The sequence below is a fragment of the Primulina huaijiensis genome, chromosome 16, assembly GCF_012295235.1.
Source record: "Primulina huaijiensis isolate GDHJ02 chromosome 16, ASM1229523v2, whole genome shotgun sequence".
Lineage (NCBI taxonomy): Eukaryota > Viridiplantae > Streptophyta > Magnoliopsida > Lamiales > Gesneriaceae > Primulina > Primulina huaijiensis.
The window spans coordinates 16,792,976-16,811,247 of record NC_133321.1 but is presented as its reverse complement, the minus strand read 5'-3'; the positions used below and the strand labels follow the sequence as shown (position 1 = coordinate 16,811,247).

Here is an 18,272-nt window from a genome sequence, read left to right as displayed (position 1 = left end):
CAGGCATTCAATAAAGCCAAGTTGTGTCACCACCGCATGTGTCCCGTGCAAGGGCTTCACAGTTCACACGCTCATTAGGATGGAGCATTAGTTTAAATTATATATAACGAAAATAAGATTGAAACTTGGATTTCCCATGGTATCGTAAAACATAACAACCAAAACACCAAATTCTATTCATTGGAAACTTCATTTACTTTCAAGTACTACTACACTCGGCTAACCCGCGTGGCTGAACCGGAAAGAATCGACAGCAATTCGGAACCGATTCAGGCCATATGACATTAGTTGTTCACGATGTCAAGTCAATCACGCGACTGATTTCTGGCAAAATTCATGCATGTACTTATTTTAGAAGATGGATGACGAGTTCTGGATTCTAATTTTGCAATGTTTAAAATTTTTGGGCTATAACACCCAAATATAAAATATGATTTATGCTGAGTTAGATATACCTGATCGAAGCATAAATGGCTAACTAAGATGATCTCTAGGAGACCCACAGTTTCAATCTCAAATACAAAATATCCCAATAACAAGTAAAAATTTTAAACAAATAAAGTTGGTGTGTATTTCAACCGAGGTATGAAGTCGTACATATGGTTGATTCCAAGTAATATGTCTATTTAACAATCCACAAAGTGCGTGGTTACAGAAATGTACGCGACGAGACAGCGATATGTCTAGATTGTTGTAGGCCGCTTCAACCTCCACAGCAAGAGCCACATGCAGGAAGGGAGCCTGAGGGTCGGAACAATAGTTGGAGAAGTCAAAATTTGAGAACAAGGGGTATAGGGAAGATTATTTCAAAGAAAGAAAGGTGAAAAAACTGACTATGATCAATCCCTCGAACATTATCCATTCCACGAGGTGGCCCGCGTGGGCCACCACCATATGGACCACTTCCAGGACCTCCGGGGCCACCACCATCCCATTTCTTGCTAGCACCAGATCCTTTTCTATAAGCATCAGATTTTTCCATCTGCAGATAACGTATGGAGAAATGAGCATGCAATTAAAGCATTAACGGGAAATGTTTGAGTTGGAGCTAGAGAGTACCGAAAACATTGTCGTAAAAAACACCCCAATGAAGTTTATAATGGACCAGAAGAAATCTACTATTGTTTTTAACCGCCAGAATGATCTCTTAGATCTAACAACACCTGAAAAAGAAAATTAATTTGGCCAGAAAAATATGTTAACAACATGGATAGATGAACAAATTACATGGATATAATGGATATCTTTGAGATCATCTCTTCTTCCCAAATTGATTGAATATGCGGTATTACTCCACTGAACGAAAATGTACATCACTGCTTTTATTGACAGATTCCTAAGTTCCAATCTCTATTTCTCCCCAATGTTTCAGGAGTTAACGGAATTATAATCACTGATATAAGATCTTTTACACTAGCTACTGCTCCAATCCAATCAATAATCCAATTCAAAATAAGTAAATATGGATGACCACTAAATTATAGCCATACAGTGAATAATCTGTCTTCATTTCTGATGGCCGGCCGGTTTTATGAAACAAATTAACAACATCCATTTTTTCAATTTTCTCATCCTCAAATGCTAACAAGGAAGAACAAAAAATTAAGCATTAACACCCAACAAAACACACAGAAAGAATTTGTTCAAGCAAAGTCAAAGGGTCAGAGAAACTAGCAAACAAGGACATGACACCATCGAACCCTTGTGTTAAAATTCAAATAATCACATAAAAGAGAGCATGTAGAACCAAACATTACAAACAAATGTGTGATTTCAAGCACGAAATAAGGTGCTTCAGAGACAGATGATATGCTTGAAAACAAACAAGCACCTAATTATACACAAGGAAAAGCACAAGAGTGGTCTAAGGAGATCATGGTTAGACAAAAGTTTCCCGAGTAGATTAAATTAGCCTTCAAAATCAAAACTTTCCATCTAGAAAGAGAAATCCTTCACAGATTACATCCTTTTTCCGGATAAAAAAAACAAGTTGCGTTCTATAGTTAAGCAAATCACATTTAATCATTAAGAACTCAAGATACTTTATGAATCAGCCTTTTACTAGTTTAAAAATGTAGGCCCAATCTTGAAAAAAAACTACTGGTATAGAACATATCAGACCATTTCTTATAACTACTACTCTCTCAATCATATAGATTCAATGTCCTCCCATTAAAATCTAGCTGGATTCTTCACTGGTCAGCAAAATTAACTATTTCCAGATCCGCCGCCAGCTGGATCAATATTTCACAAATTATTACACATCGCCAACAGAAATAAAACTTGGGCTGCCATAGATTTGTTTTACAGCTAACATCCCCCACCTCCAAAAAGCCCCAAGACAAATTATTCCGAATTCGAAACAAAAACGCAATAAAGCATGAACAATTGAAATCATTTAAGTGGTCAATTTATTCAGATGATCATCCACTAATTTTAAGCCGACACAAATCACACACAACGCAATTCAATAAGTATTTGGGAGAATTACGATCAACGAACAGTTAAATAAAGAAAAAGGTTCGTCATACTAATAAAAATAGGAACCCAAATTCCCAAAACAAAATGGAATTCGTTAAATGATCGGAAGACTCAAAATAAAAATCAAAATTTATTGATACTATTAATACTAGACAAAATTACCTCTCTCGACGTAAGCCATGGTAGCGCTGAATCCTTTGCAGCGTCTCTCCTTCGGTTTTTTCTCTTTCAAAACAGAAAATAAAATAAAGTAAAATTGCAGGGTGCGGGGTCGCCACAACGTGTTCCTTCCAATTATTAGTCGCCACGTCGTATACCTTTTTTTCAAAGAAAGGTTTGAACATCGTAAAAACTTGATTGAAACGGTCTTGGTCGTATTTTGTGAGATGGATCTCTTATTTAGGTCATTTATGAAAAAATATTATTTTTATATTAAGAATATTATTTTTATTGTGAATATCGGTATGATTGATTCATCTCACTGATAAAGATTCGTGATACCGTCTGACAAGAGATCTACTCTTAAAAGATTTCAGAAGCTCGCGGAATTGAAAAAAAGTAATTAAAAGACATAATTTTCATAAAATAAAATGTTAGAAAATTAGATGTGTTAGCTAAATTTATTCAAAATATCTTATAAATTTTAATGTTTTATAATTTGTTTTATGAGATTATAAGTTATGTGGTTTTATTTTAAAAATAAACTGTTAAAATATTTAGATAAAATAAGATAATGAAGCATAAAATTGATATGTTTGATATTATATAATCTTTCTGTTATGATAATTATCAAAAAGACATAAGTCATTATATATTAAGATTGATATTTTGGTTTAACACAATCTCAAAAACTAGCTAAAAGAAGTATTTTATCCATTGTTAGTTGTCTCACATCGGTCAGATAAAATCCATGATAGTTACAGATAGAAACATGAACAATTAGCCTCTTAAACAAGTTTTTAAGCTTAAGTTAGGTTCAAATATCAGTGTTAACATTAAATATAAAATGATTATTCGATATTTAAAAGATATTCAAATAATATCTTTAAAAAATAAGTCGGGATATCAAACTTTTTTAAAAGCACTTTATATGTCAAAACAATTTATTTGACAGTTTATAAGCTCTTCGTCCAAATACCCTCCAATGCCCAAATTATTATGTGTTTCAACTTAGATACTGTTGAAATTGGATAGTAAATGAGATCTTTGGGCTAAAAGACCGGACTTTAGCCCAATGGTTTCACCCGTCAGATTAGCTGGTTCTTTCCCCGGGTTCAATCTCCTTCCCCAGTGTGTGCTGTAAAAAAAAAAAAAAAAAAAGAAATCGGATAGTAAATGACAAGGGCGTTTATTTAATACTTTGAACCGAAAAAATGGATTGGGTAGTAAAATTCGGTTTATAACATTCAAAATAATACCAAGAAAAATAATTTTATTTCGAGGATATTAATAAATTAAGAAAAAAAAATACGGAATATAATCTTGGAAAGATTTATTGATTTGTGAATAATGGACTCATTCAAAGCCTCGGCCCAATATATTTTAGAATAATTTTGCTTAATGGGCCTTGACAAATCGCCGAAAAGAACGGACCCAAGAAGCTTTGAATCAGGTTCTACTTCTTCCCTACGCCGCCTCTCTCCTCGCTCCTCAGTCCTCACCGGTTAATCGCCGATTATCGAAGAAGAAGCTAAGATCGTCTCGTATGATTGTAGGTCTTTCTTTTCGCTCCTCAATCTCTGATTTTTTGTGTGCTTGTAAGTTGAAACGATATGAATGGGCGATGGCTGCAGTCACAGGTATCTGTCGCGCAGGGTGGCAGTCTGGGCATTGCCGCAGCGCACTCCTGACGTGGGTGTCTATTTGGTCTTGACGAGCTTCTCCGTAAACCTGGAACGGTATGCAACTTACTTCACTGGTTCTTTTTTACTCTTTTTTTTTAGTATTTAAATTAATTTAATTTAATTTAATTCATATTTTTAAGTTTGTTTCTCTTTTGGGTTTGTCCAAATCTATTTTTTTTTTATATGGTGTCATGGATTAATTGGATTCGTACAACAGATTGGATTCTTGCTAAAAATTTCGAGATGAAAGTAACCATGTAACTTTTGCTTTGGGAGTGACCATTTTTGGTAGCTTTCAAGTTATTTTCTTTTGTGTTGTTTCAAAGAATTCACGTCTAATTGTTGTGACTCAATTTTAGTTAATCGTGATCCAAAAACTTTCAATAATTCCTTCTTCTCGGTCTCATTTTATTCTTGATTTCCTGAATTTTAGTTAAAGCCTTTTTTTTCAATGGATGGGTTGCTGTTATTTTTTAATCTGTCATTTTTTTTATTTCATGGAAAATTTATATGTTACTACGATTACTCTATTGATTTTGTACTGGTTGAAAAGGTGGATTTATTTTATTTCTGGAATTTTTGCGTTTTTTGTTTTAACATGTAAATGCAACTGCAGCTCAACTTGGAAGGTAGCAAGAGATAAAACTCTGCCTAGTTTAGATTCAGATTCTAGATACAGTTAGTTTTTGGCCGTTAATTTGGTATTGGCTCGGTTTTGTATGAGTTTAATATCTGAAGACTTTATTCGCTTTAGTATCATTCTATCATATGCACCAATTGTTGTACAAATGTTTTTTCATCATTTTATGGTGTTACACTACATTAGTTCAAATAAGCTCAAGTTAAGGTTCGAATAGTTCGAATCAAACTCGAATTTTAGCCATTTTGAGCTATGGTTCTATTATGCTCGAATCAAGGTTCGAATACCTCGAATCGAACTTCAGATCAATTGAACATCACATATTTTTCAAGCTCAAACTCGAATATTCAAATTTTATACTATTCGTCTTGATATTGTTTGTTTACTCCCCTACTTTGTGGTCTCCCTCTTCATTTCGTTGATTTATTCGTTGATATCTGGTCTTGTGGTTTTAATTTTGTTGAACAAATTAATAAATCCATGAAGAAAATGGCGGTTGTTTTGCAGGTGAAATGAAAGTGATTCGAAGGTTGTTGTCTGTTAACGGCGATTTGTCTAGTCTATTTCAGAGGTCGCTTGTGATTCGGAATTTTTCAACAAGTCCAATTTTTGGTAGTAGTTTCTTCCTGTCATCATACCTTTTCTATTTTGTACATATTAACGGGTGGAAGCTGTCTTGTAAAAAGTAATGGTGTTCTTCGAATATGCTTGAGGATTATTTTTGGCGTTTGCTAGGAATATGCTCATCTCTTATCCGATCTTTAACTAAAAAAACAAGAAGTTAGCAAGTACTAGCAATAGATGAGATTCCTTTGTCATGTTCTAGTGACACTTAACTTAATGTGTGAACAGCCTGTTTTCAGGACATAGTTTATCGAATATTCCAGTTATTTCGTTCTTTGGAATTAAGCTTATGTTTCATGATCTGCTACGCAGCTGAATATGTTTTCTCTAAGTAAAATCTGGGTTTTGATGATTGATTGCTAGATTATTTGATGTAATCTTTTACTGTAAGTAGTTCTAAGATTTGAACAATTTTACTTTCTGTTGATATAGATGACAATTATAACTTTGGTTCGTCCGAGTCTCTTGATTTCGAGCAATTCATTGGTCAGAAGAATGGTCCTCATATGAATTCGTTTTATCGAAAACTTGACAAAGCTGAGAAATCTTATAACCGCCATGGAGTTGGATTTAATTTCAATGGGGGAGCCAGATCCTTGGATGATCTAAATGATGATTTCAGTACATTGAACGATGGGATGAGCCATAAATTAAAGCAAGCAGCCACCTATTTCGAGCATGACCCTGTTGAAGTAAATCAAGAGAATTATGCTTTTAGACCAGATGTTAATTTATTGAGCGGGATGACGTATGATACCAAGGTGTGAACTGCACAGTAACATTTCCAACTTCTTGGAATAAGATTTTTAATATTGTTTTGTTGAAGAGTCCACTCTGGAGAACATTATTATCTGTTAGTATTGTGATATTTTGCCTAGACTTCATTTGTTTTATAGTTGAATAGTATTTTGTCTGCACTTAATGTGTTTCAGTTGAATAGCTACTACTGTAAGGGTCATATTTTGTTATGGGGATTTGTGATTCTAGGTCCATTGGTTCGAGCACTTACTGCTTCTTACTTCTCTACTTGCACGGTTCTTATGCTGTTATTGCAAATATTTGTCATGATTATGTTAACATGGTTTTCTAGAGTCAAGATTGCAACTTTCTCCTAACAATGGATAATCTAAACTCCTTCTTTGCAAACTAAAGTTGCCTACTTATGAAATTGACGTAAATGAATAAATAGATCTCCCCATACACATTTGTTAATCCTAGGTGCTACATCCTAAGAGAAAACAAAAAATGGAAACATCTACCGATGTCCGACCCATGCTGTTATTATGGTGTAAATGCAGAAATGAATTTCTCTACTGGAGTCTGGAAGTTTTATCTTGTCCTTTAGAATGAGTGTTGTTTTTATTTTAGTTGTTTGGTGTTACTCTATGTTATTGGAAACAAGCTGCCTGATCTTATTCTAGCCGATAGGATCTTCAATTTTTGTTACGATTTTGCTTTACTAGCTCTTTGTTCATTCTCTGGTGTCATGTTTACCAGAATAATGATTTACATCGATTTATATAGGATCTTGACCTGAAAAAGCCTGGAGTTCGCAGGCCTGGCAAGAGGAATAAGTTTGAAACGACGACGGAGGAAGTATTAAGCAAAGCTGATTTCAGGGTACGGATTTGACATATAACTATTATCTTTCTTCTATTTTTTCTCTTTTTATTTGAATGCGGGTTTTGTGTATGTCACATGTGTTTGTCTAGAAGTACCATCATTTGAATATTTCTTCCTTTTCGAATTTTTGTTGAGAGGATTGTTGAAAGATTGAGTGAGCTTTTCTCTGTTCCTTAAAGAAGTTTCAGGAATTCAGATTTTATTGTCTGATCCATTTTGTCGCCATAGAGAATAATTAACCCTTTCTCTATATTATGCGCACCATTTTCTCATTAAGATGAAATAACTCGGAAAAGATGTTTGATTTAGTGATGACTATTCTCGACAAGAGGATAAAAAATGCTAGTCAACTAACTTAGCCCCAGTTTCTGTGCAGAATGTGAGATTTCTTGCAAATTTCCTCACTGAGGCCGGTATTATCATCAAGAGGAGCAAGGTAGCAATAGCTTTTTCTACTGGATGGACTTAAACTTCTGAGGAAAACATGGCTAAAGCTCTTCACTAACTGTTTTCCAACTTTTGAGCAGACTGGAATCAGTGCCAAAGCACAGAGGAAGATTGCACGTGAGATCAAGACTGCCCGAGCATTTGGATTGATGCCTTTCACCACAATGGGAACCAAACAATTTACTTTCGGGAGAACAATGGAGGACGAGGATGCAGATTTTGGATATGAGATCTATGAACACGATTTTGTCGAGAATGATTCTCAGGAAACCTGATGTCTTACGTGCTTTTTACCCCACACCTTTTGGTGCCAAGATAACAAAGGATGGAACCGCGCGTGGAAAACTTGCTGATTTTAGAACATCTTGCTCATTTCAATCGAGACTACAATTTAGAATCAATTATGCTTATGTGTGGTAGTGGTAAGATGATGTTGCAACATAACCATAATGTGAGATGGCATGTTTGTGAATTTTAAGGCGAATAAGCTTCATCGTCTAATCTTGAACACATTTCAATAGACATTATTTGTGCTCACTACATTAGTATGAATCAAGAGATTCTCATATTGATTATGCCTTGATACAATCGGTTGAAGTTGTTACGTGCAGCAGTGCCAAAATGCCTAGTATTTATATTCACTGATTTATAAAGTGTCACCAATTTCAGTTTTTCCACAAACCTCTCTCAAATAAAAATACCATCAACCTTAATACGAAAAATAAAAATCGCTCTATAGGTTTTATCAAAACAAGCGATGCACTATTGTTTTGTTTCTTGTTGAGTCCATCTGAAATTCGACAGTATATGCCAAGAAGGAAAAAGAATTTGAGTTCACAGATGTAGAGCTAATCGACCATGGTTTGGTCGATGGTCTCGTCACTACTGGCTGCCAACTATGTGGACACTGGACTTGGATATGAAAAGTGATCAAGTATAAAACAAATATACACATTCCGGGTACTTTTTCTTCCACGTCACATGTTATATTCAGAGACAGAGTCAAGGGGGGCGAGTGGGTGCGACCATCCCTTTAATTTTTTTATTTCATTGATTAGTAGTCTAAAATTAATTATATTTTTTTCACCTTCTTTCCTAATATTTGTTTTTTTTGCCCCCCTAAAATTTTTAGAGTAACTTCCAGGCTGAGAATGGTGAATCTTGTTATAAAATCCATAAAGAAAAAACAACTCCATCCTAAAAAAAAGTGCAGAAAATGCAATAACGGGTTCCAAGAGAAGCCGGATTTGTACATGATTTGGTTGATTTGATTGAAAATGTTGCTTCAACAAGGAAAGNAGAGTTCCAAATATCTTTATATACCCTTTTATAAAAAAAAACTTTTATTAATTTTTTGATATAATTGTACCCGATTAAAGCTCTTTCCATTTTATTAAATAATTCCATAACACAGATATTCATTTTTCTTTCATTTACCTTTTTCTCGATTTGATATTACTAAGAAGTTTTTCTAGAAAATGCTAATTTTTATGTGAATATGATTGTGTATAGTAATTATTATGCTACATGATATAAAAATAAACACACGCGATTTTTAAAAACATTTTTATGAAATTTTTATTTAAATAATAACATACTATATATGTACCAAAACAAATTAAATCTATAGATAACATATTTTTCTAGATTGCCAATAATTCTTTGACTGATGTATATATTTTAGATTTGATTATTATTAAGTTATACATATAATAAGTATTTATCGAGTACATATAATACGTGATACATTTTATTTAAAATTAAAAAGAGCGATAAGAAACATTTTGAAAAAACAAGCCTTTTTAATTATATATATATATATATATATATAATTATTATGATTCATTGTAAATTAAAAATAAAATACTTTTAAATGAAATTTTGAATATAATAACATTATTTTTGTTGGAAAAAAGTTTTACTAAAATATATATTGAATATATCATCATGTGTTATATATATATATATTGGAAATAATAATAATACCTTAATAAACTTAAAGTGTCTGATAATAATTCACAACTTTGTTTAGGAGTAATAGTTTTTTTTTTTTTTTTGGAAACGATTTTTATACATGACATTTAAACTGTTATTTATAAAAAAATTATTTTTCATGTAATAACATTGATGAGGTCACAAACAAAGAAATAATAATATAAGACACCAGTACATTTGTATCTGTACTAACTGACGTGCCAGTTGATTGCTCCATTTCCATTAATGAAACAATTCACTATTTATTTTCAACTGCTTCGACGGCCCACAGGACTACCTCACGTTTAACCCCACAAATATATTCAAAATTCTACATGCATGTTTTCTACGTCATTATTTCAAAATTATTATTAACTATTAAAAAACTATATATTGAATATATAAACTTTGTTTTCTCGAATATTAAGAAAATTATTGTAAATTTTCTATTTAATCGATTTTTCAAGATTTAATTAATAATGATATATATTAGTGAAAACAAGAAAATAATGTTAATATATGTAAAAACTGAACTATATATTTGGAAAAACTACAGTAGAAAATAATATTAAGCTGCTGGCCATGCATGTGTTGTAATAGGGTAAATAATATTGTTTTTTTAAAACAAAACCTATATGAGGGAGGAGGGAGGGGGGGGGGGGGGGACATGTGAACTTTGATATAAAATATGAAGAAATTGGAGAAAAAATGATAAGAAGACGAAGAGAAGTACACAGATAACAATTTATACCATTAAAGTTGCATAACAAATTATGAAAAATGATAAAACTAGAGATAAACTTTGATGTCACATTGAGACATTAAAATGATTAATTATAAGGTGCTCAACTATTTTATAATAGTAGATATAGTAAATATTAACTTTAATTAAGGTTAAAAAAATTAGAGAAATTTTGCTCAAATGTAAACGGTTATGTACTCCATAATTTTTTTTTTTTGGGAATTGTGTGTTAGTTAAGATGATAATATAGGTAAGTTGCAAAATTTATTACAGAAAAAAAGTATGAGCATCATATTTTCCATTTTTTGTATCGATTTTCATCCGATAAAAGACATGTAAGCCCATGAATTGTCGAAACATTTTTTTTTTAGATTAGAGAATTCGAACACTTATTTTTTCTGAGGGAACACAAAGCCAAGTTTAGGTTTGAGAATTTAAAAGCCGTTTAGCCTATATTTAACCGAATTGAATTGATGATTGATTGAATGAAACCAAATACAAAACTTGAAGTGGACCGGACCTACCTCTTTTCGCGATAGAAACATGTTTGACCAATCTCGGAATCTTTGAAACCTATCAATAATTTCTCCCATCAACTTCATTTTGACTTGTCACATTTCCCTTTCAGTTTGTATATAATCACAATATATGATACCATTTCCCTTTCTTTCTTTTTTTTTCCCTCAAAATTTTCTTATTGGTTGTCCAAAGGCATTTCCTTCATTAATGGACCCAAGAATATGTGATTTTTTTTATGGAACCCTAGATGTGATTGGATTTGCCATAGATGGATCGGAGCGGAGCATTCATAAATTAAATTGGGAAAAATTGTATTCATCATTCAATCACCAACATTTGACTTCATGACATGTGTCCAAGGGAGGCCTTTCTTCCTTTGGTCTGAGGAGATTATTTGTGTCAAAATGTAATCTAAGATGATCACCTCTTGTGTGTTTTGATCTACGGATTTCAAAATTTTCAAAGAAAAACAGCCACAACATTCTTGTTCGATTATAACATACTTTGAAATATAGAGTAATTATATGAATATGGATTTTGTGATGTACACAACACCACCGTTGGATCGAGTGGATCTCATGTTGTGCGCCGTAGAAGATCCAAATTTAATTATATGTACACGAATAAGGAAATCGTGCATACACAACATCGTCCATGTCTTGGTTGGCAATGACTCGAGCACTGCGCATGACAAATCGGTTTTATGGAAAATCCGAAGGCCGACATCCATTGCCCATGTTTCACCACATAGGTCTGGTCAGTTTCATGTGGCAGCACATCCATTTTTTCATTCGATGGATAGTAGACTCCACATATTAGACATGGGACTCAGAAGAAAGTACCATCACACGCGTCTATGCTAATTCTAGAATTTTGTATAGACATGAATCTGGATATACATATGGTTCCACATCACACAGTATATGCATATACAAGCGTATTCTTAGATTATAGGTGGTGGACGCTAGTTGAGCCGGAGCCGGAGCCGGAGCCGGAAGAGCCGGCATGGCTGATGCTATATATAACTAGCCAGTGACATTGCCACATTAATACTAATAAAATATTTAGTTAGACTAGTCAAAATATGTATACAAAATTGTTGTAGTAACTAGTTCGTTAAGGACATTAGGTTGGTGGATCAAATATATTATTAAGTAACAAAGCCTAGTTTTCACTTTGATGATTACTAAGTTAATAGGATCCTAGTCATTTTTACATATTTAACTTTGTGTTTTCAACTTCTTGTGTAATGTTGGCGTTTCATGTTTTAGAAGATANTTTTTTTTTTTTTTTTTTTTTTTTTTTTTTTTTTTTTGTAGTTTACGTTGTGACTTTGCATTTGTTGGATGAATCAACGATGTTACCACAGCTGGTCGGAATGTAAAGAACCAGAGGACACAAATCTTTTTGTTGACTAGGCACTTATGCAGACAATCAAAAGGGATAATACTAAACGGCTTAATAGTTAAATAAATCTATCAAAATGTAAATAATATTGAAATTATTTCGATACACTGATAATCGCATTATTACATTAATAGAGGTTGCAGATTTTTGTTTTTAACATGAATTCGAACTAACGTTTATTTCTTATCGGAAGAGATTTATGTACCACATTACAAGTAAACGAGATTATCATGTATACCTTGTATATATAATGAAAATTGTATTACCATGTCAAAATCAATATATGAGCACATATATAGTAGTGCAAGTAAACGAGATTCTCTTAAGTTGTTTCAAGATTATGTATGAATCCAAACAAATTATTGGTTGGTGAGCAGAATTTTATGGGAAAATGCAAATTTAACTAAAATTATAATAGAGTTACCAACTAGCATGAGCATCAAGTTAGAGAATATCCAAAGATAATCTATGGTGCCTTAACCTCCAACCAACACTTCCCTATTTTAGAATTCACACACTTGTTAATTAATTTAGCTGCTGAATATTATACAAATCATTATAAATTATTTATATCCACAAATGGGACTATAGTTTCTTTCTCTATTATTATTAAATTCAAGCTAGATTGACATTATTGGATTAACCCATGATTAGACACAGACTATTATTTAAATCAAAGTACAAATCCCACCTCTTTATATCAATGCCCTCCATTTAATCACTCCCGACATACATTACCATTAAAATTAAATATCACTCCCTCTCCTAGCTACTTCAATTCAGTATACAGCCGAGCACTTTCTCTTAGCCATGGCAATGGTTATGGATCTTGATTTTTCAAATTTTAGCCATTATATTGACATGGCCGCCACGAACACCGCCGATGAGGGTGGCGATTGGAACGGCTGGTCACCGGTGATCGACTGGGAAGAATTTTCTGGCGGACAAGATGACTTCCACAACCTCATTGACTCCATAATGGATGATCAAAATATTGCGATACGTCAATCAGATAGTCCTGAAAATGACATAAATGAAGAGTATTATAATAATTTGTCATCCCCGGAGTGCCACACCCTGATGAGCACTGATGTTGAATCCGGCGGTGGCGCCACGGAGGATTGTAAAGGGCTGAGGCTCGTCCATCTCCTCATGGCGGCAGCTGAGGCTCTGGCGGGGGTTAACAAATGCCGCGAGTTGGCTAGGGTGATATTGGTTCGGCTCAAGGAGTTGCTGTCGTCAAATGTTGGCACCAATATGGAGAGGCTGGCATCCTATTTCACCGACGCCTTACAAGGTTTGATCGAAGGCGAGAAGTGCTGCGGCGGCCACCGATACAAGGAGGAGCACCGCCAGACGGATGTTTTGGCGGCGTTTCAGTTGTTGCAAGACATGTCTCCTTATGTGAAATTCGGACATTTCACTGCAAATCAGGCTATTTTGGAAGCTGTGACTCACGATAGAAGGGTTCATATTGTTGACTACGATATAATGGAAGGTATCCAATGGGCCTCACTGATGCAGTCCTTGGTGTCTAGAAAAGATGGGACACCACCTCCACATCTTCGGATCACGGCCCTATCGAGGGGAGGAGGGGGGAGGCGTTCTTTAGGCACCGTCCAAGACACCGGCCGACGCCTAACATCCTTTGCAGCGTCCATAGGTCAACCATTCTCATTCCACCATTGTAGGCTGGATGCGACCGAGACATTCAAACCATCCTCCTTAAAATTGGTACGGGGAGAAGCCCTTATAATAAACTGCATGTTACACCTACCACATTTTAATTACAGATCCCCCGATTCAATCGCATCATTCTTATCTGGGTCCAAGACCCTAAACCCACGACTAATCACCCTGGTCGAGGAAGAAATGGGACCCACAGGAGACGAAGGGTTCGTAGTCCGGTTCATGGACTCATTGCAACAGTACTCAGCCATGTGTGACTCACTGGAGGCCGGGTTTCCGATGCACAGCCGGTCACGTGCGTTAGTGGAGAGGGTTTTCTTGGGGCCCCAAATAGCCGGGTCATTGGATCGTATTTATCGTGCCCATGGGGATTTCCATGAGTGTTCGTGGGGGAAGTGGTTGGCCGGGACCGGTTCATACCCGATGGACATTAGTTTTTCGAATTATTGTCAAGCTAAGTTGTTGATTGGATTGTACAATGATGGGTATAGGGTCGAGGAATCGGCAACCAATAAACTTGTTCTAGGATGGAAGTCACGACGCCTACTTTCGGCTTCTATTTGGTGTTGTCAAGATAACGATATGTAATTTGTAATCTTGTGTTTTGTTTATCCATTTCTCCCACTTCTTCTTTTTGATTTTTACTTTCAATCCGTACAATTTTGTTGCGTTTCTACAACCCTTGTACCAGGTTTTTGTTTCAAAGCAAGTCTTTTGTTCTTATTGTCCTTTTTAAATTAATATTGGCAAAAACTTATGTGAGACGGTCTCACGGGTCTTATTTTGTGAGATGGATTTCTCATATGGGTTATCCACGAAAAAGTATTACTTTTTATGCTAAGAGTATTACTTTTTATTGTGAATATCGATAGGGTTGACTCATATCACCAATAAAGATTCGTGAGACCGTCTCACAAGAGACCTACTTTTTTATATTTCAAACATATATATTTCCTCTCTTCTACCCAATAAATTTTCATTTCTCGTAGGATATATATAATACTTCAACAATTCATACGTTTATTTCCAATATTACTCCTCTAATACTTGCTATGTAACTTTGACGATAGGAGCTTGTTCTGTAAATATCATACATATCTTCATCTTCTTCACATTTTTTCTCTAACTTTTTCCTATTTTATCTTAAGTTCGCATTTTTTTCGTCTTTTATAGTATTTTTTAAAAAATAGTTAAATTATGTGAGCTAGTAAATCAAATGAATAACAAGACAATTAAACAAAATACACACGCGTGCGCTCATGAAACCCACAATTAAGTTTTATAATTCTAACTTATAAGAGAGATTATTATATGACAAAAACTTGTGTGAGACGGTCTCACGGGTCGTATTTGTGAGACGGATCTTTTATTTGGGTCATCCATGAAAAAGTATTACTTTTTATGCTAATAGTATTACTTTTTATTGTGAATATGAGTAGGGTTAACCCGTCTCACATATTAAGATCCGTGAGACGGTCTCACATTAGACCCACTCTTATTATATTGGAAAACTTGGACTTTTGTCAATTCAAAAATAAAATAAAATTATAGCTTGAATTCCATGTAATTGGAGGTGGTTGAAATTGAATCTCATTTGCTGCTTTACTATTGTTTAACTTGGCTCTAAGATAGTTTATTAGTTGTAGATTTAATTACTAATTTACTACTGAATGTTTAAAATTTGAGTCTCTATAATCTAGCACAATTTGATACGGAAGATGAGATTTAACATCTTTGCATTATCTGACATCTGACTCAAATTTTATGATAATAAAAAAAAATGTTATTTTTATCTTTCAATGTATCATCTCATCGTAGTCATCCCGCCCTATAGTCCAAATATTGCAAAATTTTATTTGTTTTACATGTGTACTAACATATTCCACCCTCTAAATCAAAAATATTTAAAATTTTCACTGATTTTGGATAATATACATCTTAATCTTTTGAATTCATATAAAAGAAATTTTAGATATTAGAAAGTAAAAAAAAAATTTACTCCAGCCAAACAGCGAAATGTACAAATTCATGTTTTCCTAGTATTTATGCAATATTCAGTTCACGACAACAAATTTATTTTATATCGCATATAATTACTCAAAATTAACTTCGTGAAAAAGACAAAGATCATTTCCTACAAATTGACATTAAATAGTAAAATCAATTCATGTCCAGCTCAATTTTTTTGTTTTAAAACAAATCATTTCATTGGAAATTGAGATGAAGTTACATTTTAACCCTTGGACCACATCTAACAATATATACATGGGGATTGAGTAACCGTTGAATAGTAAGTCTTTTGTGAGACGAGTCAATCGTACTCATATTTACAATAATAAGCAATAATATATTTAGCATAAAAATTAATAATATTTCATATGCAACTCAAATAAATGATTTGTATCAAAAAATTGATTCGTGTGATCGTCTCACAAAAGTTTTTATGACCGTTGAAATATCTTTCTCTTACGCGTGGATGACATAACTAAAACATTTTTTTGAGGAGGGTATCACTATAACATGGGAAGATTCCTGGAATGTACCCATCATAAAACATAAATGCCCCAAATTTGATGACATTAGGCATCCAAATTAACACATAAAAATTGCACATTAAATACTAAAGATACTCCTCCGCACTTCATACAAGTTAAAATATTCGTCGCAGCTTTCTTTTCAATTTATTATATATTTTTATTAGGGAAATAATAAATTAATAATCTGTCCAAAGCACTTCCAATCATATTGTCACATAATTATTTATGATAAACCACCCTCTATAAATTTAGTGTACAATTAATTTTTTTTAAAAAAAACCTTCTTCTATTCTTGATTTTATATTATAACGAACTTTTAATTTCTAATTCTTCGTTCAATACTTTTGGATACAAATTTTGTTTTACTTATTTTCTACATAAAAACAACACACAAAACTCTTGTGAGACGAGTATTCTATTTGGGTTGATTATCCATGAAAAAATATTACTTTTTATAGCATAAGTATTATTTTTTATTATAAATATGAGCAGAGTTGACCCGTTTAAAAAATAAAGATATGTGATATCGTTTCATAGGATCTCACAGATGAGACATACTCAAAACAATATTGTTTGAAGCTAAATACTCGTGTAATTAGATGAATCGATTATAGTTATCGGTCCTAATTAGCTACACTTCTAACCATAATTAGATGATTATTTTTCAAAAATTTGGAAGATTTAATCAAAAAATAATTACATGTTTGATTCAATTATACAACTTTCTACCGAACACCAAAAGTCCGCACCTGTGATGAGACAGGGCATCAACATTTTGTCTTAGGTCATGGTCATCAATTTGCATTACAATATAGCAAATTTTATTCATTTTAAATTCGGGTATTAATTAATTATTTGATTAATCAAATGTTTTTATTTTTGTTGTGTTTACATGCGTCATGTTTTTATTTTACTACAAATTCATGGAGGGCTCGGCCTTCTTCATTTTCTTTTAAAACCACAACAAATTTTCTTGTTTTTTTTCATGCGACATCATGATTAGTGTAAAAATAATAACAAAAACTCTTGTGAGACGGTCTCACGGATCAATTTCGTGGGTCGAATCTCTTATTTGGGTCATCCATGAAAAAGTATTACTTTTTATGCTAAGAGTATGACTTTTTATTGTGAATATCGATATGGTTGACCCGTCTCAGAGATAAAGATTAGTGAGACCGTCTCACAAGAGACCTACTCTAAAATAATTGTCCCCTCTTCCTCAATTTGTATTAGAATATATTTTGCATTTCACTCAACAACAATATCAACTAATGGAGAAGACATTATGACCAATGAACCCCGTGTGTGTTTTGTTTTTGAAAATAGTCGTCTCCTATGAGATAGCTATTTTTTTTAAAAAAAAAAAAAACAACGCAAGTAGGACATTTTAGATAACAGTTCAATCGATGAATCCTAGATGCGATTCCCAGATCTCATTTTTTATTACACTTGAGGATGTCATTTTCTTAAAAAAAATAGTTAACCAATGTTATTTTACAAATTTTTTCTTATTTACTCGGAACATGTGATAGTTAAAATTTAATATAATCAAATTCTTCATGGGCCTTAATTACTAAATGGTCCGTTCTCAAAATATAATGTGTAGGTCTTCTTGATTAATGTATCCAACTCATTTGGAAAGCCCAAGATGTGTGGTAATGAATATAAATTCTGTTATCTTCACTTAGTTGACAAAAAAGATTTTGTTGAAAAATTATTTTAAAATGTGAAAAATATTTGTGTTG

The 18,272-nt window shown here is 33.3% G+C and overlaps 3 protein-coding genes across 8 annotated transcripts; 2 read left to right on the top strand and 1 right to left on the bottom strand.

Annotated features, from left to right (window-relative positions):
* Positions 1-505: 505 nt before the first annotated feature.
* Positions 506-2,797, bottom strand: LOC140960930 (uncharacterized). The gene is made up of 4 exons (XM_073419252.1): positions 2,644-2,797; positions 1,060-1,163; positions 835-982; positions 506-741 (listed from the first exon to the last, which is right to left on the bottom strand). Exons 1-4 carry the CDS (start codon positions 2,660-2,662, stop codon positions 704-706), a joined length of 309 nt encoding a protein of 102 aa, XP_073275353.1. The 5' UTR covers positions 2,663-2,797; the 3' UTR covers positions 506-703.
* Positions 2,798-3,873: 1,076 nt separating this feature from the next.
* LOC140961912 (uncharacterized) lies at positions 3,874-8,263 on the top strand. 6 transcript variants are annotated; one of them, XM_073420696.1, is made up of 7 exons: positions 3,877-4,192; positions 4,275-4,379; positions 5,473-5,577; positions 6,022-6,350; positions 7,114-7,209; positions 7,589-7,648; positions 7,740-8,263. In XM_073420696.1, exons 3-7 carry the CDS (start codon positions 5,478-5,480, stop codon positions 7,932-7,934), a joined length of 780 nt encoding a protein of 259 aa, XP_073276797.1. In that variant the 5' UTR covers positions 3,877-4,192; positions 4,275-4,379; positions 5,473-5,477; the 3' UTR covers positions 7,935-8,263. The 6 variants fall into 6 exon arrangements, with proteins under 6 accessions (XP_073276795.1, XP_073276797.1, XP_073276796.1 ...); XM_073420695.1 differs by having other exon boundaries at positions 3,877-4,196; XM_073420694.1 differs by lacking the exon at positions 4,275-4,379 and having other exon boundaries at positions 3,874-4,196.
* A 4,848-nt stretch (positions 8,264-13,111) lies between these two features.
* LOC140960918 (protein NODULATION SIGNALING PATHWAY 2-like) lies at positions 13,112-14,578 on the top strand. The gene has a single exon (XM_073419240.1). It carries the CDS (start codon positions 13,112-13,114, stop codon positions 14,576-14,578), a length of 1,467 nt encoding a protein of 488 aa, XP_073275341.1.
* The last annotated feature ends 3,694 nt before the right edge of the window (positions 14,579-18,272 follow it).